Consider the following 23,595-nt stretch of genomic DNA (forward strand, 5'->3'; position numbering starts at 1 on the left):
AAAAATATCATTTTCTAAGATCATCTCAATCAAAATTAATTTACTTCTATTTGAAAATTGAAATTAGTTAGATTTCTTTTTTCTTTTTTTATTACCAGTGTTAACCTAAAAATATCATCATAATAGATATGTCTAAAATATTTTTCTCATCGCTGATGTGAAAGAAATAGTTTGAACTACTATAACTTAAAATATCATAGTTGAGAGAGTAACCGATGCTCATCCATAACCATGAAACTTTAAATTTAAACTCATTAAATAATCAGAAAGAAAATCCAAAATTAAATAGAAAAAACTCAAAAAGAACAAATCTGAAAAGAAAATACATACCAAGCACTAAAGTCATTGATGCGAAACATCAAAGATTTGACACAATAATTTCCATGATAGCATGTTTAAAAATATCAAAGTAGATTTTCCATGAAATAACGTAACATATAATTGGCATTTCCCAATAACTGTTTTTCATAGTTTGGGTTAGAAGAGGTCCTTCCTTAAACAATAGAGGCAAAGACGACAGTGAAGAGAGTAAGGATTTAACTGCCAAAATATTTGCTCAAAAACTTCTTGGATGTACGTAACAAAAAGGGACTGCAAGCAAAGCTTTCTATACGGTTTCATATACTAGATTCCTCCAAGCTACCTCATCTATACAAAAAAGGGTGTTCTATATTGACAGAGTTACCATCCAAGAATTTTGATTCCAAATCTAAATGATGGTTACCTTCACTCCGGAAAAGAGAATCGATTGAAGACTGCTCGCGCGCTTTTGCCCTGCTCGAGTCTCAGGATTTTGCTCATTTTCAAATATGGTTCCCATGTATCTCGGCTTGCGCGTATCGAAGACGATCTCCTCAAGTGCAATGGCATTCTCATACAAATACTGGACAAGCTCCAAATCGATTGGTTTCCCAACAAATCCAACCAATTCAACCACTTTGAGGTGTTGATGGGGGCTTTTTGGTACCATGCCTAGTGCTCGCTGTTCAAACATATCGTTATAGTCAAGCTGCAACAATAATGAAGAAGCATTTCAGGTTGAAGAAAAGAAGATAAATATAAATAACCAGCAAGCATTTCACATAAATATCTCCTCTTCTCAAAATCTGGTCACAAGAAAAAACAAATCGAGCACGTTTTGCAATCTATAATTTAGATAGGCAAAAATGCAAAACCGATTATTCACCTTCAATGAAAACTTTTGCAAGCAAGGGGATGCTTCTATCAGGGAAGTGAAGCCAAGAAGGGTTGAATGACCTTCAGCTAGCACTATCAACTCCAGTTCCCTGAGATTTGCCAAAAGAGGCCACTCACGACGTCCTTGGTTTTCCTATTGACAAAACAAAAGATTGTGCACGTCAAGAAAATGAAATCTTCCTTCAACTTGAAGAATCAGGATGCAGAGGACAAATATAAAATACAAACCATGAAGTCGACCTCGAGGTCCAAAACAAGTTTCTGCAGCCGTGAAGAGTAGCTCGAGAGCAGAAAACAATTGTCGACTATCTCTAGACCAAACTCGCTTCCAAAATGTGTCTCAAGGAGCTTGGGTGCGTTCTTCATGGGCATGCCTAACCACGGCCCAACATATTTAAAAGATTCAAGATTTGGTGCAGAAATTTCTAAACTCTCCAGGTAGTTGCACATGTATACATCTAACTGCCTTAATTTAAGCGATGCACCGACAACTCTAAGATTCACAAGGCTATGAGAATACTCGACACACAGTACTTCAAGAAGAAGGCAGTTGGTCAAAAAGCACTCCAGAACTTCTCCACCCACATTGATAGATACTAACTTCAGGGTTGTAAGAGAACTGGAATTAGAAAACATAACTCTTGGGAAATGCTCATTTGGTCCATTAGATAATTGTGGAAAAAAACAAGGATCGTACTGTCCAGAATCATAACAATCCGAGAAGTTCAACTCAAACATTTTAAGGTTCCACTGGAATGCAAATTGGACCCATTTATCAACATCACATTGAAACCTTGAATCCAAATTAAATCGAATTATTAATGTTTCTAAATTTGGACCCTTGTATGAGTTGATGACTTGACTCACCCATCTTGCGTATTGTCGTCTGTCACTTTCCAAGTTCCCATCTGCAAATTGTAAATCACGCAACTTTTTTTGAGCATCAAAATTCAGACAAGGGATATAAGCCCACAAGAATCTCCACTTGTGTGACAAAGTACTAGTCCTTGCTGCTTCTTCCAGTGTTAGACGAGAAAGGATGAAAACTAGAATATCATTCGGCAGCTGACTAATCGAGTCCATTGAAAGATCAAACCTCTTCTATCATTATAAACAAAGGAAATAAAAACTGAGTTTAGAAGTGTAAAAATCAGAAAGGTAAATGAAACATGTGAAAAAGGAAATGTAAAAATGATGAGTCAATCCACTAAAAATTCTGTCAGAAATGAATTTGCTTGAGCCTTGAAGGAAATACGTATTCAATGTAATTTAATTCAATACTAATGTAAGATCCAGAAAGTTAATACTATTTTCAAATGCCAATTACAGAAGAGACTGCCCAACAGATAACACTAGCAAGAATTCCAGCGATGCCCAAAGGGGAAAGAAAAATATAATGCTCTCAGAAAAAAAGGATCCAAGAACTGAAACGCGACAACATTAAAGGGCAGGAGCTCAGATGTAGTAAACGGTATCTGTAAAAATTAAAAAATTTTTACGGCCAGCTGACTACGAATAATCCACTGTGTTAAAATAAAAATCATTCTCACAAGCAGAGAATGTCTGGCTCATTTGTAGCAGCATTACGATCAAAAGTCTTAAAAATAACTCTCAACGTTGATATCACAGAATATACAAAATTATGAGATACTATGCTTAACCTTGTTTTCTGGTTCTTCAGATGAGAAACACAACTCTCTCGTAAAAACTTTGGAAACCGCCTTTAACAAAAAATCGTTGAACATAATATTGAGTCTCATTGGTGTTTGTTCTCCCAAGCGAATCAATGAAGAAAAAAAAAAAAAAAATCTAACCTTCTCTTTTGAGCTTCCAGAGGAAGTTCGACCGTTTCGCTTCATTCTACTTGCTCGGCTTCTCTAACTGCAAAAAAAAGAGAGATCAGAATAACATTTGAATGGGAATCCAAATCTAGGACGAAGATGAAACCCAATACATCAAAATCATCGAGGAAATGAGAGTACATTAGTAGCAGAGGAAGTGAGACGAGAAGTTAACATGTTGCGATTATGGAGGAAAAGCCAAATATCATGCGGAAATCAATGAACAAACGATCTCAAGAATCCATAGCCCATTGTTACCTCTTACAAATTTCTCCATCAAAATCTTTCCCGCCAAAAGATCAATAGCTTTTACGACACACCTCCGAGTCCGCGGTCTCCAGATTCCTGTTGGTTTTTATCCCAATTATTTCTTATTCGATTTAAACAACGAACCCTAAATGTTAAATTAGTATTTTCATTCAACATTTTAATACGTCGATAGATATTTATTTATAGATTTAAAATCACTTTATATACCATATTTTAAGTCTAATTTTAGTAATTTTAAAGTTTAAATCTTCACTAGTGTTATATTTTCAAAAAATAATAATAAAAAAGATAATAATCTACCTATCATATCATATTTTACACTTTACTCTAAACTTTGCCTTACATAATGTTACACTATGATAAGAACTGTTCCTAGCACTATGATAATAACCTTTTTTTTAATTTTTTATAGCACACATTATTCTTAATAGTAGCCTATCACAGTATTGAAACTTTTATCGTCAAATATTTTTTCATTTGAATAGTTGGAAAAAAAGCGTGTTTAATAAAATGCAATTTTGGTACTTTAAAAAATCATAATTTTGAAAAATATAATTCTTATTATACTTATCTTACAAGAATAAATAACTGGAATTTATTGAGTCAAAATGTTAATGACCTCTCTAATAAGTTATAGGTTTATATTTTACTCATATATAATGTTAAAAAAAAAAGAAAAAGAAAACAATAAGTTACCTTTCATATTTTAAAAGATGTTATTTTATATTTACCCTCCCATTTTGAATTCTAAACAAAAATAATTTACGCGTTTAAACTTTAAACCCAAAAAAGGTACAGTGAAGATTTAAACAGATTCTTTCCACAAAGTGTCACATGGGTAAACTTATTAGTTGCGTAAATATTTATCAATGGTAGGTTTGTTTTTACAATTTTGTTGTAAAAAAAAAAATAGATTCCACAATCCAAACAAAGTTAATGGAAAAAAGAATTATCCGCTCTTCTTATAGTAATCAAGGTTTTAAATGCCTAGAAATGTCAAGATCAATTTAGATATTTCTATAAAAATTAGAGAGATTAAAAAATAGTAAAAGATATTTAAATTAATAAAAACTATTTTTCTATATCTAAATAAGTTAAAAATGATTAATATTAATATTATGTATATATTAGTGACATTTTGTTAATGTTTTTTATTTTATCGATTTTTTTTGTACTATGATAAAAAAATTGATTTACCTCATATAAATACATGGACCAAAACAAGCATAATTCACATATACCTCCAACCAAGAAGTTGTTAGTTCGAATCCCCTCCCCAACATGTTGTACTAAAGAAAAAGTCATAGATATATGGACATGTCAATAGAAACGCCAATGTGTCAACGAATATTAATACTATACAAATGGCTAACATGAACACATAATAACTAAACAATAATATAGAACACAATTTTTTGAGCCATTAAAATGTTTAAACTAATCCTTATAAAAAAATTAGACGATCTAAATAATTATTCTCCAATCAAGAAGCACATGATCAACTCCAATTCAAGAGTAAAACTACTTGGCAAATCTACCAATCCTACCCCCTGCACAGAAAAACAGAAAATATAAAGAACCCATAATATAAAGTAAATACCCTTACACATCCAACAAAATGGAAGCAATGCTCTCAGAATCTTGCCTTCACAAAAAACAATACAAAACCACCCTATAAAACAGAATATCTATCTATATTACTGGCTATGCATTCTCTAGTAAAATCACTACGTCTCGACGTTAGCTTTGTTTCCTGCAAGGATGAGCGAGATCTCGAGCCCACGGCTGAAAGCTTGGTTGAAGAGCAGACGAGATTGGAACGTGGAAATGAATGGGAACCAGGATAAGAATGCAATCGGGACGAATATAATTAAACCCATCCCAGCATCATACATCCTGGCAAATTCACGAACTGAATCCCACAAGCCTAGACTCCTAACTATTTTCTTCCAAGTAACTGCAAACTGTTTGAGAACAAGCAGAAGAGATGAGCGATCAGAAACAAAGGTGCCTGCGATAGCTTATTGACTTCTAGAAAGAAAAAAAAAAAAAAAAATATATATATATATATATATATATATATATATATATATATATTTAACTTACGCTTAATATGGCCCATCCAGTAGGAATAAACGCCAAAACACTTGCAAATAAGTCAATTATTGACAGGCGAGTAAAGCCAACAATTAGACCAAGGGCTGTAACCAGAGCTATGGCTGTGACACCCTGAATAAATCTCATAAATAGCTGGAAGTTTGTCGATTTTTTAGGACTGAAGGTGAAGATCTACAGAGAAAGACGGATTAAAATGAGTTGCATTGAAAACTTTCAGCAGACTATTAGCGAATGAGGTAAAGAATTTGTGAGGAACTTGTACAAACCTTAAATATCAAAACAATCCCAACGAGCACCACCCACGAGAAACCATATAACTATACATGAAGACAATTGTTAGATCAGAGAAGTGAAAGACCTCAATTAGATTTAAGGTTGCGCCTATAAAGGGTCAAAGAAATCTCCCATTTTCTACAATTATATTTCCAAGGTACAAGCTAAGAAAGTTCAAGCCGAAATGTTACGTTTCGTTACATGTGTAGCTTACCTCTATTAATACTTTCATCAATTGGAAACTAAGTACTTCAGGTTATTTCTTAACAATTGGAAACTAACAAGCTTCCAAATCAAGTTGGATCATGTTCACCCCCAGCAGCCATAACCAACAAAGAACATGCTTTCATCAACCATGTTCATTAAACAAATTGAACTTCGAGTTTTGACTAAACATAGTACCAAAATATATTCTATATTTTCAGTTTCTCATCAAGAGGAAAAACAGATAAAAAAAAGGCTAAACCATGAAAAAAGAGGTTACCGCAAGTGATGTATCATTTCCTGTGAGATGGAGTTTGTACACAACGCCATATTGAAATATAAAGAACCTCAGAGTCAAAATCGTCTCCAATATCCGACCTCGCAATGTTTGAATATGTGCCTAAGGGGGAAAATTGTAAGATAAAAGACAATCAAGAAAAAATAAAGAAAGACTAAGATACTGAGGTTTCAGATTTCAATATAGCATCGTCAGTCATAAATATTCAAAATGATAATTAGGAAAACACCATCCCCATTGGTCACAGTTGATGACCAAGTTTTGCACTTTTTAATTGAAGAGCTTAGAACTCGTTTGGCAAATTTGTTTTTAAAAACTTGTTTCGAATCCAGTGATCCAAACAGTAAAAATTTAAAATGCAACATTACAATAAAAAAAGATAAAGACTTTGAAATATACTCTATTTCATGTTATAAACTTTGTTAGAATCAAAACAGGTAAAATATAATATAATATAAATTATATAATGTTGTAAAATAATAATTCTACAAAATTTATAAAATAAATGTTAATTAATCAATCAATATTATTTTAGATTGAATTAAAGTATTTAGTTGATAACCACCACTAGTTTACAAATATATTATTAAACACATTGAATTTTTTTTTTAAATTGAGATTCAATTTCCAAATCTACTACCAAAAACATATCCAAAATACTGAAAACGAGGCATATCCAAAATACTGAAAACAAGGGATACCACTTTGTTTTTCATTGAATCCTTTGTTTTCAGAGTTTTTATCTTCAAATCACCAACAAACACACTCTTATATACCCTTGCAGAGGACCTAATTCAGAAAATTGTCTTTGCACACAGAGCACCACAATATGTATTGATGATTGTGTCAACATATGAAAGTTAATTCCTAAAAAAAATAACTTCATATTGCATTCATTCTTTCCTTCTACACAAACAAATACACCCAAAAACAAACAACATAAAATGAGTAAGCTAAAGAATAATTAAACATTAATAAAAAGCGTCTAATCATGAACACATCCATTTTATTTTGCCACTCGATGTATAACTAATATAAAATAATGTTCTCAAATTTATTTTTTTGTTATTAATTGAACTAACTAAATTAAAATTAAATTAATAATAAATACTACCACTGTAATTTGGATTTTCAAGATACCAATGACTAACACAGTTAATTATAATTTTTTCGCTAAATGACTATATTAAACTAATTTTTTGTTTTTTGTTTTTTTAACAAGAAGCGAAATTTTCATTGATAAATGAAAAGGAACATGAAATGTTCAAAGATACAAACTCCAAAGGAGTGAGAAAGACAAAAAAAATAAAGTATTAAACTAATTTTTTAACATTTGAAAATTCATGTATGACAATTTGAAGCTTTAATAGAAATGACAACATAATTAATATATCATGCACATTAAATGCATTAAGAAATTTTACTTAGAGGACAAATGATGCTCACAAAGTACACCAAAGACAATAAGAGCTCTTTAATAACAATCTATGAAAGCTCTTTCACCTGTTCTTCATCCCACCATGACTCCCAGCTGTTTTCTCCCTTCACCCCAACTCCCCCTTTGTAGAATAGCCAGCTGGTCCAATCGTCAAAATCCTCCACAGTCCTGATTAAATAGTAAAATCAGAGTATTCATTTGTACAAAACCAGAACATTCTGACTAAAATATAATTCAAAAAGGATTAAATTCTCCAGTCAGACGTACTTTTGCCATTCAAAACCAGATGGATTAAAGATATAAGGAGCAAAAAGCCATGAGATGACGAGGAACCAACTGCTGATAGTAAGCAAAACAAAAGAACTTGCACCTCCTTCTGAATACCCATATGCAATGTAGACAATTAGAAGCAGTGCCACCTCAAGCCTGAGAATTAAGCTCTTATCATAATCTACACATTTACAGTCTCAAGCAATAACAAATACCAAACAAAAAGCAAAGCAATGAAACCCTGATGACTCACGCCTTGATGAAATGACTTCTTGAGTAGAGCCGATAATTTTCAGCAAACTTGATGTGCTGGACAACGAAACCTCTACCAGTTGCTCGATACTGTTGGAGAATTGTACAAGCACAAATGTTGAACTTTGAAACAGGCAAAATTAAAATAGCTTATTACAATTTTCTACTCAAATAAGACAAATGGAAAAGGACATGCCTTGGCACCACCATGAAGAATAGTTCTCCCAAAATAATGAGTTCTAGTCCCCAATGAGAATGTGAAGAAGACAGAACATAACTGAAGCTGCATAGTTATGAAGCTAAAAACAGCCTGCAAATATAGCAAAAACAATGATATGAATACCATTACCAGAAAGTTCTCAATGAATCTATAGTAATTACTCAATTTAGCAGTGGATCAAAAGAGTGCTCTATTTAATAAGCTCCCAGGGGTCTGACAACATTGATTACCCTATTTACTGTAATCACTTCAGAACATACTAGAACAGTTTGGGTCCAATCCTACTTAAACTCGAGATGAAAAATGGAGGAAAATGAAATTTTGTGAGGGTTTATGCATAGGAAAATCCAGAATTCACAATTATCTGCAGCTAAGAAAACTTTGAATTTTCCCATCATCAATATGTTGGACACATAACTTTCTTCTTGGAACTCCTTGCCAAGAAATTTGAATGATAGTGAGACTTTGACCTTAGCATCTGTGTTGAATATTGTTTGAAACATGAAACACTTGCCATTCATTCAGTGAAAAGTACAAAAGAGGATCCAAACGAGAGGGCGAGGCCAATCATTATACCCAAAGGAAAGCCCAACTAGATCAGAACTAAGCTATCCACATTCTTTACAAAAAAGGCCTCCCAATTCCTATTAATCACAGTTGGGGAATAATTAAAAAAAGGAGAAGATGAACTCCAAAATGAGCAGTCAAAGTTGGCTATTTCTATTGTTCCTCCCATTCTCTACCTTGTCATAAGACAGTTCCATCCTTTCCTTTCTACAAACCTCGATAGATTGTCTTCATGCGTTTAATAAAACATTCTTGGCTTCTTAATTTTTATTTTTATTTTATTTAGTTTTAAAAAATTTGTCCGCAGAGCATCTGAGATAAGTTTTCCTTCACAACTGAGAGGACAATCCAAGGTAGCTGTATGTAAAGACTTTGTAGAATGGTGTCACAACATCTCCTGATGAAGTGACAATGAAAGAGGATGTGATGCTGCTTTTTCTCTGCATTTTTATTTACAAAGCGTACATTGGAGGAAGAATACGAGTACTTTTTCTGAACTCTATCCAAGGTATTGACTTCCCCAAAAAAAATAGGGTACAGATAAAGAAATTCGTTTTTTTCTTGGGCGTCCAACCTTCTAGATAGCATTTTAGAGAACTTTGTCAAGAGAAGACCATAACCGGCAAAAGCAAACATAGTTCAACGATAATTGACATATATCTCCAACCAAGAGGTTGTGAGTTCGATCTCGCACCCTCACATTTTTTACTTAAAAAAAAAAGAGTAGACCATAACCGATAAGATTTCTAGCCATAGACTTCACTGAAAACTACCACGAGCTTTGTAGAGTCCAAAATCTTCTGTCATCTGCTGGACTTGAGCCACATTCAGGAGTTCTAAAAGAACACTAAATTCCTTACCAACCGAATTCCTTCTAGCTGAGACATTCCACGTAAGAGTTTCACGATCCTAAAAATCACTTACTAAGCACATCTTTATGTTGCTAACCCGCAAAAAACAGGGGAAATTCAATTGAAAGTTCCTTATCTCCTTTCTAAACGTCATGGCAAGAGAGAGCTTTGTTGCCATTTCCAAATCTAATTTTGAAAATCTTTACACATACCTTCTTAACCAAATTAATGATTTTGCACCAAAGATGCTTCGGCTCTTATTGAAATCACCAAACTCTATCCCGAGTAATGTTCAAAAGAACAAAAGGGTGTTAGAGTACAAAGCTTTTGTCTAAATTCTTAAAGACAATCAAATCATCAGATATAACTTGTTGCCTAAAGGTATGTTGAAGTTAATAAGATCTATGGTCCATAAAACAGTTCCCCTGGGCCAGGTTGGTCATCCACTGAAGAATTAGTATCGAGGATTGGTAGTAATCACATCCTCCAAAAAATCTGCACCCTCAGTTTCGTGTTCATTGTGAAAGTTGGAAGGAATAGTTTTGTCAGTTGCTCCTTGATATGAACAACCAAGGGGCCTCCTGAATGGCCCAAGGATCTGCCAACCATCCAATGGTTAATCTTTTGCCCATGCAAAGGAAGCTCAAAAGGAGACGAGATCATTTCCTTGCAAGGATCACCAAGACTACAAACCAAGATGGAGCTTTGCTTTACAAGTGTCATAATAATTAAGTGGGTTATTTAGGTAATTGTGCTTGGGCTAATGATGCGGCCAAAATTAGGGTTTCTTTCATTATGTTCTCTTATCTTTTGAGCCATCAAACATAGATAAGATTGGGGTTTAGTTGGAGGCAATACAAAGGTTTGCCATTAGGTTGTTATTTGGACATTGGACGTTTAAGATTGAATGAAATTTCAACTGTTTTTCTACATTTGACAGCCATATGAGCCTTGCCCCTCTGCAATGCTTGATCTAGCTACTAAAAATATGACAGTCCATCTTTCTAAATCTCCATGTCTGGAAAAGTGTGTACTTTTACCTCAATAGAAATTTATACTTTTTTTTAACAAGAAACAACCTTTCATTGATATATGAAAAGGAGAAAAAGTTCAAGAATACAAACTCTAGGAGTGAGAGAAAAAAAGAAAAAAGAAAATATAGAATAGGCTCAACAGGGAGCATTAAGAATATTAAAATCCAACGATAATATCTAGAAATTTATACTTTTAAAGCACCCTTCCGGTCCTTTCCATTTGGAAAACTTTTTCTAGTAGTTTCCCTTTTCTAGTGAATATGAATAAAAATTGTTCCTTATTTTTATCAAAAGAAATTATTTCTTAGAGAAAACCTTGCTGAAACGAATTGATAGATTACCTTCAGCAGCCCCAGTTCAAGTATAAAACCCATTATCATAGGGACTGCAGTAAAAACTCCAATCTGAAACAGAAACTGAGCATTCAGTGCGGCATCCAATGCTGTGTTTCCCAACAATTTTGCTCGTTTTGAGATTGCTTCATCAAGTCCAGCGAAGGCCTGAAATTTTTAAAGGCAAAAGTCCAACAAAAGATGATTTCTCTCTCATAACTAATCAAACTTTGAACATAATGTAATAGGAAATCAACGAGTCAGTATTTAGCATGGAGAAAGTCCTAAGTAACAGTGTTGATAAATTTATATTTTATCGTGATGCATAGATTGTTAACACATTGAATTTGTCTCAGGAAGTACTTTGCACCAAATAGCTGGCAATTTTTTTACAAGCACAAATTAATTTTCTTAACAGTTAACACTTTATGCCATTAAGCCAATATCATACCAAATAACTCCATGGTAGATACATAAATAATTGAAATATCACAGAAAAACAAAGAACCCGAAATATATACATATAACTTTTCCTATCCCAAGGATCTAGGAATATCTCCCGTACAAAATACTCTTGACAAAATCATGACATGCATGAATGTGGAAAATGTCAATTTACCAGGTAAACCCTTCCGTACAAGAATATATAAACCACAAGGACTGTCATCTGCATTAAACAAAAAGGAAATTTGTAAGGAAAAAGTTCCAGACATTAGCAAAATCAATTACACAGATATATAATATGTTGGAATGAAATAAAAATTTGGTAATGGAAGCAAACCGACCATCGTGCATGCATAGTAACCAACGGTTGTGAAATAAAACGAGAGCATTCTGAAAAAATCAAAAAGTTGCCCAAGCCTGTAAACATCCCTGCTCAGAACTTGCTCTCCATTCCCACCTGCTACTTTCCCTTCAAACAGGGCAATTTGGTTTAACCCAACATCCCTTCCTTTTCCAACCTTAACAGAGTAGTTGATCATCAAAAACTCAAAGGCAAAGGAGTTTCAATTGATATAGATGAATGTACATAAATGATATCAAACCTGAATGTATTCATGGTGTGTAATGTTACCCTGCCTCAAAGTGGAGTTGAAACCTGTTACCACCGAGTAAATAAATAAATATAAATACAGATTAAAAAACTCAACCGTCAAAAATCAATAAAAGCCAATAAGAAATGACCTGCATATATATCCTCACTGATATTGATAACACGTGATGCCTTGCTAATGCCACCTCGAGTTATATGAAATACACGGTCAAACACATCAGGATGCCCGTAATGCATTCGGACTCTGAAAAGTTCTCCCAAACATTATAGGATTAACATGAGTACTAAAGCTTTAAAAGATAGCTAGCTGAGGAGACATTTCACCTCTCAGCAATTAAAGTAGCACCTGGCTGCAATACACTAAATATACAATAACATTCATCGGGCATCAAACAGTTGATCTAAAATACCTTCATTAGAATTTTATAAATGAATAATAAAAATAAGACAGTGTAATTGGATGGTCAACACCCTCTTCAAAGTGATACTCATTAAAACTCCTTATTTTGAGAGAACCACATACTCATATTAAGTGTTGAGATAACCTTACAATGCTTTAGCACGCATGCAACCTCCATCATATCATATCAACATTCAACAAAACAATCAATCATGAAGGCAAAAAATGGGATCGAGAAGACTCACTTGAGTGGACTTGCCAAAACACGCTGTCCCAAGGTTACGAAGCTAGTTTCCTGATTGGACATGAACCATGCTAATGAAGAGACACTGCATGGACGCATCAAACAAAGTATGCTTAACAAACACAATTACAGGGAAAAAAACCACCATTACCAACGTCTCATAATAATTAGACAAACCTTCCAGTAAATACATGCTCTCTCACACCTAGGATGGTAGGAGGCCTAAGGCCATGCTTTCCATGAAATTCCTCTAGAAGATTTCTCACTTTCATTGCCTCTTCAAGATAATTGTCCTAAATAAACCAAGAATATTTAACATAATGTATTACTGTATCTTACACATGCTGTCTTGAAAAGTTATCCAAGGTCCAAAATTACTTGTCCAACATCATTTGGAAAAGAAAGTCCAAATTAGATCTAACCAAATTGAAAGGGAAAAGCAAGATTATTTGCAAAGGACTTATCTAACATCATTGATGTGTCTAATGAAATAACTCTGCACAACACATTACAGAGAAGTAGGAACGTACCAAGTTAATAATGCAATGTATAATTAAGTTTAAAGCATCCCTTTGGAGCTCTCTTTCAAATTATTTATTTAGTTATTCAACTATTATCATCTGTTGTACTTGGGAGGCCTTTAGTGCTCCTGTTTAGTTTCTTATTCTGATTAGTGATCTTTTTAGGGAGTTTTGCTCCCTTTTGTTTTCTCTCTCACTCCTTCGGGAGTTTTCAAAAGAAAAAATAATAATAATGCAATGTATAATTATTATAAAGCAGCCAGAAGGTCAAATGAAGGTGTTTACTAAAACAAATGTATAACAATCCACTAACATCTTAGCGAGCTTGCTACGTCATAAAGGAGACTAGTCAATCTCAAATACCTAGAATGCCATGATTTTCAGGTCAACTCAAGGCACATACATTGAATAAATTGTATGGTTAACTTACAAATTTTAGTCCCTAGATTTTAATAGTTGTTTATTTTATTCTGAGCTTTAAAAAGGTTTAATAATGTTTCTGAGTCATTGCTTTTGTGTGTGTGAGGGAAAAAGAGGACTTATACACACCTGATTCATGTCAATAGTTTGAACAGCATCTCCACGTGTGAAAACTATAGCATGGTTTTGGTTTTCAGGTTTTCCTTCTCCTAACTTCGGTTCTCCAGGAAGTTTGATCGAATATACCTCCTATGCATATAGATAAAACATAATAAGGCACACAAAATCCCATGCTAACTGAAAAGAACTTCTGCAGAAAGGACATGACTCTGGGTACAAATTGATAACCATTATTACCCACTTCATTCTCTGCGTGTACGTTCATAAAGATATTAAAAAATGTGAAAAACACAGAATAAAAATGAAAAATTATGGGGAAAAAAGACGATAACTTCAACCCAATTTTTAGGATAGTACTACAAATTATCCACATCAAATTGCCACATATATAATGCATTTACCTAATTCTAAGTCGCTAAAAGAGATAAAGAGCTAAGACCAGTACCACAAGATCAGAAAGAAAATCACAATTAGCAGTAACCAAATGTAAATTATAAACCTATCGTACAGCAAAAGGATAGAGTGGCCACCATGAAATTAACATAGGATTAAGTCATTCAGGTTTAAATAAGAAACTGCAGTTCTAACATAATGACCAATCCATATGATTCCAACAATTTATAAGAAGAATGGAAGAAACATCCAATTTCTAACAAAGCATTCCAACAAAGATCCAAGTATGTAGTTCGTTAAACATTCATTAGTCAACAAGCTTTCTCGACCTGTCCTAAAGAATTGGCCATTAATGTAGTAATTTGATACTGCAGAGTGCAGGCCAATACTTTCTGAGAAGTAGATGACAGATGTCAAGACATTTTACAATTTTTGAAACTAGTGATGAAGGAAAGAAAAGAACAACAGTCATCATTATAATGTGCCCCTTTCTGCTTGAAACCACAAAAAGATATAACCATAGTGTGAAGAGAGACCAACTATAATTCACGCAACACAAATTTCAGATGAAACACTCTAGATTGCAACCTACGATGAACAAAGCACTAAAGATTTGATGTCTCCTTAGAAACTGTAGAAATCCAGCTGGAACCTGCAATGATTTGATGCTGTTATGGCCGTCAACTTTCTTTTTTCTTCTCCACTTCTAGTATTACCTAGATAATTTCCTTCCATAACTAATTAACTAGTTCCTTAACACACTCCAAGATTGCAATTATAATATTTTTCCTTCCTCTTTGCATAGCTACCTATATAAAGGATGTTATACTTGTACCATATAAGTTGTAATAAGAAAATTGCAAATCAAAAGCATTTTTATGGAAGCAAAGTCTTCAAAGGACATTGAAGGCAATTCAGCATCGAGTCAACAAAGACTATTATGACTTACCTGATCTTTTCCATGTATATCAGCTTTCACAAGCTTTGAATAAAATTCCTTTACAATTTTCCCGTCAGATGATACACTATCTTCCACATGAATGAAAGCAACACGAAGTCCCTCGTTCCTTGCAACAAGAAAGCGCTAAACATGTTACAAACAAGTCCAGCCAATCAACAATTTAGCATCTTTGTTTTGGGGCTACAAATAAATGCCAATGGTCTAATACTTCTAAGTATCTATTTTTTTTGTTTTGAACAAAAAACAGATATATGAAAAGGAGAAAAAGTTCAAGAATACAAACTCCCATAGAAGATGAAACCAAAATATAGGCTTGACAAGGAGCAATACAAACAATAAGCACCAATTCTACACACCTAAAATATTTGTAGCTATCAGCTATAGAACATTAGAACATTTTTAAAGACCTGGAAAATACTGAGCTCAAGTATTATCATTCAAGGGGTCAGTCTTATGTTAATAGAAGAAAATCAAACAATTATTATTGTACCTCTGCAGCAAAAGAGCTATATCAGTAGCCTCTGGAGCTTTTCTCTGCTTTTGTTGCCCATATATTTGACAGGAGACAACATAGGTAAACTTCAAGTCTGCTTGTGCCCTTGATTCTCGAGACAACTCAAAACCTTGACTCGTCAGAAAGCTGGTTTGGGAATAATCATCTGCTATTTTTAACCAACATATAAGAAACCATATGTCCTGTGGCTATTCCTACAGTAAATTAGGTACATTAAACAACTAAGCTAAACTAAAATACCCCCAAATGATCTGTTCTCCAGATAGCTCTGAAGCATTAAAGCTCTTCTATAGTACATCATTCCACGAACTGTGCATGTTCACAAGAATCAAAATCACCAGAAAATATTGAAGTAATAAACTACAACCATCCAAAGAAGGAATACAACTGAGGGGAAATGCAAAAAGAGATCACAACAAAACATTTAGTACACATAAATCTACCTGTCCGAGCTAGAGTCTGCCCTCGATAAGAAACCCAAAACCGAAGCTCCAAGGCATCACTTGGACTCTTTTGAAGTTCAGCTTCCCCAGTGGCATGACCTCGACCAATCCGCTCCAGAAAGTTCTCCCATTCATCTAAAATACGAAGTTTGTCTCGTTAAGCCATGAAAATGATAAAATAAAATAAAATCATTGAGTGATAGAGAGAGCAGGGAAAGGGGAGCAGGACCACAACAATGGAAAAACTCAAGTGATAATCTTGGTATGAAGATTTCAACACACGTACATAGACTGGAGGATAAAATAGAGACTTTTAAAGTAGAAGTCTGATTATCACAAAGAAATGGTTCGAAAACAACAATAAGACATAAGTTCTAATCAATGATCACATAACTCATTAACCAAAGGAACTCAGCAACTATTCACTTCAATACTTAATTGACTAATGAATCTCACAAAAAATGACTAAGAACTCACTAAGATCCGAAGATAATCTTCACCAGACTGCACGCCGAGGGGGAGAAAGTGAGAGAGGAGAGAGAACAGAATATACTTACCTCACTAACGGATAGGTAAGATTTCACCAAGTCAAAAAACAGATTAGAAACCTAGAATCTCAATTACTGGTTATATTCTTGGGAATGTGGTCAAACAATCAACTTTTTTGAAAAATAAGTTAGTTATGTGCACTGGATTGTTCCCCTCACAACAAATAACATGACTCATTTTTCTGGAATCCGTACACACAACAATACAAAATCCATAATGAATTCTAGAAATTTTTCAGTGCACATAGCCAACTACAACTATTCTTTTACAATGAAACAAGAAGTCAAGTGAAAAAAGTACCGACCAAAATAATAAATAATAAATAAACATGCACCAAAGCCACGCCACTGTAGAAAAGTAGATGAAAACCTACAATCTGCAGGTATCTAGTGGTGGTAGTCAATGTTTTAAAAGGCTTTTGAGGCTTACGCCTTGAGGCCCGCCTCGAGGCAAGGCTCTAACTTTTAGCCTCAAGTCATACGCCTTCTTTGGACTATAAGAGGCTTACGCCTCGCATAGAAGAGGCTTACGCCTCTTTGAAAACGCACTGAGGCTTAAAGTATACGCCTCGTGTAATGATTACAAGAATACTATTAATTTTTCTAATTCTTAAAAAATATCAAGGTTTTTTTTTATGGAATCCTAAGCAAGAGTTGTAACAATTCAATCTATTACTACTTTTACTACCTAGACTTTAAAAATATTAAAGACAACAATTTATAGAATAAGTAAGTTCTATTGGTGATAATAGTAGTGATGTTATGATGTTTTTTTAGAATTTTTTTTGAGTGACAAGTAACAGGTGGATATTTTGATAATTTTATATAACTATTATGTTTGGTAATACTTGACCACACAAATTTAGGATTTGTTTAATTCTTTTAATTAAAATTGAGGCTTACGCCTCATACCGCCTTGAGGCTTACGCCTCGCCTTTTCAAGAGAAAAAGCCTCGAGGCCGCCTTTAGCCTTTTAAAACATTGGTGGTAGTTATGGATGAGTGGCAATTTCTCAATGAGTAATCACCACTTCTGTTTCCACATTCAATAGAGTACAAAGCCTTGGAGGAAAAACATTAAAGTGACAACTAGTTCGACAGTTCTCTCTCTGTTTAAGGTTGTTTTAGAAAATAATATTTCTGACAACGTTCAAACACGAAAGTGTAGTACCTGGAAAAATCTTCTGAAGATAGAAAAGAATGGATATGCCATCCTCGTTTTCCATCCGTATCTCAGAGGAACTATAAATCACTGTTTCACTATAATATGGAGTAAAGACGCTGTTGCACAAAACAGAGAATAGCATATAAATTAAATGACATAGGAAACCCATCTTGTTCAAGCAATCAACTTTTGCAAACCTGAATGACACCATTTCACTGACAGGTTTTGCTGAAGGCATGTCCATAAATAATGAATTCGTAAAAAATTCTAGTCTTCTTCTTGCTTCAAGATTTTTTGGAATGTTAACTGCTGAATCCTTCACTGTAAGAAGTAAATGCAGACGCTTCACAAGCTCTTTCTGCGACAAGAAAGGGGGTAATAGAATGTTAATACATAGTAGAAACCAAGGAAAACAAAATTGGCATTCATGTCTAAAAGTCATACGGCGCATGGGGAAGATTTTCAAGAATGAAAATTTATTAGAATGAATTGTGTTTTATTCATCCTTACAATTTCTGGATCCTTGGGCCATTCTATCCGAGAAAACAGGCGACCTTCATTTCTTGCCCTCAACAAGATATTCCATGTGTCAAGCTGCTCCCTAGAGCATTGAGAGAAGTAAAAAGCACTTGAGCATATTAACAATTGCCTAACCAAGTAAACTGCCCAAGGAATTATACCTCAAATCTGATGAAAGCAGGTCATGTGTAACAACATCATAAAGCTCAAATACAGCTTTGGCAGCACCTTTTGCAAGCTCAGGAGTTACATTTCGAGTCTGACATAAATAACTTTACAATTTACTTGAAATAAAAATTTAACGGGCCAACCATGTAACAACAGAACTATCCGGAGAATCTAAAGAATGTAGTACCAAATAAACATCTAATTTAACAAGAATGTAGTACCAAATAAACAACTAATGCAAAATGGGTAATAGAACGAGTACCAAAAGCCCTGTAAGTGCTGTAATTTTTTGCAATACAATCGAAATCTTCTTAAGATCCAACGTTACAAGGAGGAAACCTTCTGAAATACTGTTGTTGATCTCCCGAAAAATCCTTTCAACCCTAACATAAACAAGGTTATGCATGAGATTAGTTAAATTACTGTAGGAGTAGAGAGAACACGTGAGAAAACGTGTTTAGATCAGAAGTATTGAGATCCCAAAAGATAAGTAACAGTATAATAATACCAAAGTCTCCCTTCACCATCAACAAGGGAGTACAAAATTTTTTCAACACTGTAGTAGCATTCTTGAATGGCATATGCCATATACTCATCCCGACATACTCTGGTCCATAGATCTATCTGTGTATCTTTGCAATCCAAAGCCAAATCAACAGCCAAGAATATCTGCAAAAATCAAAATTTTGATGGGGCCTTTGAGTGCACCTTCCTAATCTAAAGGTTGAGCATGCTTGACTGAATATGGAAGTCGAATGCACCTTACTACTTAAAAGAAACAAAGGCCATTGGACCAATCTGAGGCTCCCTGTGTTGCTAGGAATACAGAGCAAGTCCATCTCCCTAGAAAAAAATATTAATAGAAAAATAAAATGACAATGCTGGACAACAAAAATCTGTAAATATAGTATATAAAATAATAAATAAGCCTAAATATATAGTAAAAGAAAGTGAAAACAAGACTTTTTTCTCGTTTCATTTTCGATAAATTCTGCCTCCATCATACCTATTGCTAATGTAGTCTTCCTCACGTAAACTTTTAATGATCTCATTCCAAAATGGTGAAAAAATTGCCGCATATGCCTTGTTCATATCAGGAGAGTCCTACAGATACCCAATAAGTAATCATAAATCTCATTCCAAAATGGAGAAAAAATTGCCACATGTCTTGTTCATATCAAGAGAGTCCTACAGATACCCAATAAGTAATCATGAAAATGGACAAGTAAATTTCCAGATACACATAACATAAACGGGTCAAAAAATGTATGTATGTATATATGTGAGAGAGAGCATCTTCTTACAATCAATTATACTAGCTTCAGCATATGCATAAGTACTAATTCTAAAAAACAATGGTCTCAACCACCAAAAACAAGGGAGTTTCTGAGTTTGACAAGTTCGCTAAAAGTTTTCTCATCCCAGAATCCAAGAAAGATCCAAAGGCCAACTTCCCACACCAAATCTAGACCAAGCCAACCCCAATTTTGACTTCTTCCTAAGACAAATAAATCCCAACCATAGTAGATTTAGCCAAGTTAACCTTCAAGCCTAAGGCCTTCTCAAAAAAAATTAATCACATTAAGTAAATTCTTCAATTTGGTCAATTGGGTCAACCATTTCCCTCAAATAAATTAGACCAGGTGAAATTGTAATTTAGAGAATCTCTTCAACAAGCAATGTTGCCACTAAATGCTCTAGCTCAAACAAAAATATTCTGCTAACAAAGGAATGACTCATAAATGTCCGTTAACAAATAACAACACACGCACACAAAGTCTTCAATAACTGTGTCCAGGAACTGTTAACCACACACACACAGTCTTTGATAACCTTGTCCAAGAACTTCCAATCCACATAATCATAAGCTTTTCAAAATCTATATTAAAGACAACACCTTCTTTGTTTCTAACGTGATGTTCTTCCAACATCATGCAATCAAGATCCGATCCAAGATTTTTCTGCTTGCCTTTAAGCCTCTTGGATGAGAGAAATGATACTTTTATTTATTTTAACCAGAAACGAACTTTTCATTGATTAATGAAAAAGAACAGATAATTACTCAAAGGTACAAACTCCTGAAGGAGTGAAAGTATGAACGAAACAAAAATTAAGGAGAGTTATAAGAGCCTCCCAATTTGAACAAATCACACTCGAAGAATCAGCAAACAAATTAGAAACAGCACACTATTGAGAAGTCTTAAACTTGGCTAAATTGAAAACATCAACCGAATCTCTATTTTTCCCTTAAAAAATCCTTCCATTCGTTTTAAACCAAACATCACACAGTAAAGCTTTAACTCCATTACGCCGGACCTGCCTTTGGTGCAAGCCCTGGACAAACTCGAAAACCGAAGAAACGTTGAAAATCTCGAAGAATTGCTTCCAGCAAGATACAACAAATGAACAATGGAATAAGATGTGCTGCTGGAACCCACAAGAATTGCCACACAGTGAACAAATAGAGGGATGAAGAACCATTAAAGGATGGAGTTGAGTGTTTTGCCAAGATAAACCTCCTCCAGAGTTGGTTAGGTTAAGAGATGAAACGCCAGCATGATTCCTACTTCTGATGTTGCCTATCCGAGATCCCCATCATCGATTGAGAGCTGCACTGGTTCATGAGACTTTTCTTGTTTGCTCTATTGCATTGTATCACCTTGTTTAGAATTTTGCTCTCTTTTCTTTTTGTTCCTTTTTCGCTACTTTGAGGCTCTATTGAAAGTAGCTAGTCTATACCCTTTGAACATTTTGTTCCTTTTCATTTAATCAATGTGAAATTTGTATCTTGTTCAAAAAAAGATAATAAATCTAAGACCTTTGGATATGGACTTTGTCTCTTCTTCTTTCTTTTTTTTTTTTTTTTTGTGTGTTGATAAGAAACACTTGATAATATATTGACAAAAAGGCCAAACAGTATAGCCTACCCTCGCACAACAGAGAATTATACCATCAAAGCTTTTCAATCATAGATGATCATGAGGATGCTATTAGTACAAAAGATCTCTTGTAGTTTGAGCACCAAGAGGTAGTATGCTGTACTCCAAAAAGAATCCTTATCTAAAGGCTGAATCCTTATCTAAAGGCTATCTTTAAAGATTCTATAAATTCTTTCTTTCTAGATCAGCCACACGATGAACCTCACCGTACAACTCCACCAAATTTTGGCTTTACCGAGCCAAGTCCATATGAATGTTATTCATTGTCATGTGAAATTCAAATCTTTCTTCTTATAATCCATGCATGGTGTCCAAAATGTTGCATCATAAAAAAAATATAAATAAAAATAACTATCAGATAAATTGCATACCTGAGATGCTTGTCCGTTGAGTGGCAAACTGTCCAAACTTTGAACCAAAAATTATCATGCAAGGGGAAAAAATACAAGGAAGAATAAGTAGAAAATCATCTTATGAAGTAGTAATGAACAAAAATCTAGACAAGAGTACAGTCATCAAGGAAACACTGCAACCATCTTAAGACCATCTTAAGACGTCCTCCAGAATTTGATATACATTCATACAAGGCCCAAAAACTATCTCTTGACCAAAAAGAAAAAGTTCTTATCAGGACGATACTTCGGTTTTTACAAAATACATTTTCAAGCCCATCATGCGAGAGGCTCTTGGGAGTTGGGTCTTAGGCCTTGGGCTACTTTCCCAGAAACAATATGTTATATCTTAAATCATGCTTATCATGTTTCTGATGATGTTTCTCATTTTACATGGATAGAATGATTTTTTTTTTTATATCCATGACTGTCTAAGCCAGCTTACGCGCACCTCGACTAATCTCACAGGACAACTGTCTGACCCTACAACATTTGGTGTCGGGAAACACATAGAAACTACTAATTCCTTAGGTAGGTGGTCATTATGGAGCTTGAACTCATTCCCTCTCGATTAACCCTGGTCCCTTTGGACCAACGAGCCACTTATGATGGTTGAATAAAAAAGATTAATAGAGAAGTTCATGATATAAATCAATCAAAGAAAACTGTAAGATTTTTTTAGAGGATTAGTGCCCTCCAATAGGAAGAGCTTCCATTTTGTGCCTGGTAATGCGAGGAAGACTTTCCCCCTCCTAACCAAGGCACGAAAAAACATATTCCTCCACTCTCAAATATATAGATACCAAGAGTGGGTGTGTGCAAGAGAGAGTATAGCATCCTGTTCACATGCAAGTCAAATTCCATTAGTTTCACATAGAGATGTGATTTTGCAAACCACAAGGATATGAAAACGCTCTTATATTAACGTCGGTGCATCTGGAAGAATGCTAAACATAAATACTTGAATTTAGTAAATACCATTTAACCATCTTATGGCATGAAAGCCCACAACAGAAGTCTCAGTTTATTTTTTTAACAAAAAAATGAACTTCTCAATCGAAATAATGAAAAGAAAATACAATGTTCACGAGATACAAACTCTCACTTTGAGGGAAAGAAAGCAATCATAAACAGCATAAGTTCCAATTAAGAAGTTACTCTCTTCACAAAGTACCTTTTTGTCTGTGTAGAGACAAGGTTCTTTACAAATGCTTTCGGGAAGCTCTCAAAACGTTTATGCATCATTTCAAGTGATCGTATCTGCCACAAATTGATGGGAAAACAATCATTGAAGTCAAAATATGCACCTAAAATTTAAATAGAGACAGAACATATGTGATGAGAAGTATAGAAGAGTGTGCTCTCAACATCCCCAACTTATTTGCAACAGAAAAAAATATATATATGATTCTTACAAAGTGAAACTTGAGCAATGAATGACCAAACAGCTGCAGGATCAATATGAATAACTACAATGCTAAAAATACAGAAACTATACATATACATATTTTACCTCACCCAACCGACCCCTAGCACCCTTCACACCACCAATGATAGCTGACAAGAGTGTGTACCATATGTAAATGTCCAAGAGATAGAGCTGTAGCATTCAAAATTGAAAATTAAATTA

General features: G+C 34.2%; 2 protein-coding genes across 7 annotated transcripts in view; both read right to left on the reverse strand.

Moving 5' to 3' along the window:
- Nucleotides 1-259: 259 nt before the first annotated feature.
- On the reverse strand, nt 260-4,568 carry LOC111006931 (F-box/LRR-repeat protein At3g26922). 5 transcript variants are annotated; one of them, XM_022279038.2, is made up of 6 exons: nt 4,506-4,568; nt 3,297-3,383; nt 3,012-3,078; nt 1,426-2,298; nt 1,187-1,330; nt 260-1,009 (listed from the first exon to the last, which is right to left on the reverse strand). In XM_022279038.2, exons 3-6 carry the CDS (start codon nt 3,054-3,056, stop codon nt 710-712), a joined length of 1,362 nt encoding a protein of 453 aa, XP_022134730.1. In that variant the 5' UTR covers nt 3,057-3,078; nt 3,297-3,383; nt 4,506-4,568; the 3' UTR covers nt 260-709. The 5 variants fall into 5 exon arrangements, with proteins under 5 accessions (XP_022134730.1, XP_087981739.1, XP_087981738.1 ...); XM_088125613.1 differs by lacking the exon at nt 4,506-4,568 and having other exon boundaries at nt 1,426-1,797; nt 2,065-2,298; nt 3,297-3,514; XM_088125612.1 differs by lacking the exon at nt 4,506-4,568 and having other exon boundaries at nt 1,426-2,295; nt 3,180-3,541.
- Nucleotides 4,569-4,737: 169 nt separating this feature from the next.
- Nucleotides 4,738-23,595, reverse strand: part of GSL8 (glucan synthase-like 8) — a 41,367-nt gene continuing 22,509 nt past the window's right edge. For both annotated transcript variants that reach the window (XM_088125604.1, XM_088125605.1), the window contains 31 exons: nt 23,479-23,565; nt 23,140-23,225; nt 21,945-21,981; nt 19,641-19,738; nt 19,396-19,477; nt 19,143-19,303; nt 18,897-19,017; nt 18,628-18,725; nt 18,458-18,548; nt 18,145-18,305; nt 17,954-18,063; nt 16,236-16,370; nt 16,033-16,101; nt 15,769-15,937; nt 15,267-15,384; nt 13,934-14,053; nt 13,041-13,156; nt 12,865-12,948; nt 12,351-12,463; nt 12,212-12,264; nt 11,951-12,127; nt 11,785-11,832; nt 11,175-11,333; nt 8,358-8,471; nt 8,163-8,251; nt 7,907-8,065; nt 7,705-7,807; nt 6,184-6,303; nt 5,693-5,743; nt 5,415-5,597; nt 4,738-5,272 (listed from right to left, as the gene is read on the reverse strand). In XM_088125604.1, coding sequence (XP_087981730.1) covers nt 5,036-5,272; nt 5,415-5,597; nt 5,693-5,743; nt 6,184-6,303; nt 7,705-7,807; nt 7,907-8,065; nt 8,163-8,251; nt 8,358-8,471; nt 11,175-11,333; nt 11,785-11,832; nt 11,951-12,127; nt 12,212-12,264; nt 12,351-12,463; nt 12,865-12,948; nt 13,041-13,156; nt 13,934-14,053; nt 15,267-15,384; nt 15,769-15,937; nt 16,033-16,101; nt 16,236-16,370; nt 17,954-18,063; nt 18,145-18,305; nt 18,458-18,548; nt 18,628-18,725; nt 18,897-19,017; nt 19,143-19,303; nt 19,396-19,477; nt 19,641-19,738; nt 21,945-21,981; nt 23,140-23,225; nt 23,479-23,565 — 3,549 coding nt within the window. In that variant the 3' untranslated portion in view covers nt 4,738-5,035. The remainder of the gene's footprint in view (nt 5,273-5,414; nt 5,598-5,692; nt 5,744-6,183; nt 6,304-7,704; nt 7,808-7,906; nt 8,066-8,162; nt 8,252-8,357; nt 8,472-11,174; nt 11,334-11,784; nt 11,833-11,950; nt 12,128-12,211; nt 12,265-12,350; nt 12,464-12,864; nt 12,949-13,040; nt 13,157-13,933; nt 14,054-15,266; nt 15,385-15,768; nt 15,938-16,032; nt 16,102-16,235; nt 16,371-17,953; nt 18,064-18,144; nt 18,306-18,457; nt 18,549-18,627; nt 18,726-18,896; nt 19,018-19,142; nt 19,304-19,395; nt 19,478-19,640; nt 19,739-21,944; nt 21,982-23,139; nt 23,226-23,478; nt 23,566-23,595) is intronic.

This window comes from Momordica charantia (genome assembly GCF_013281855.1).
Source record: "Momordica charantia cultivar OHB3-1 chromosome 6 unlocalized genomic scaffold, Mcharantia_2.0 BLBB01000006.1, whole genome shotgun sequence".
In the NCBI taxonomy this organism is placed as follows: domain Eukaryota; kingdom Viridiplantae; phylum Streptophyta; class Magnoliopsida; order Cucurbitales; family Cucurbitaceae; genus Momordica; species Momordica charantia.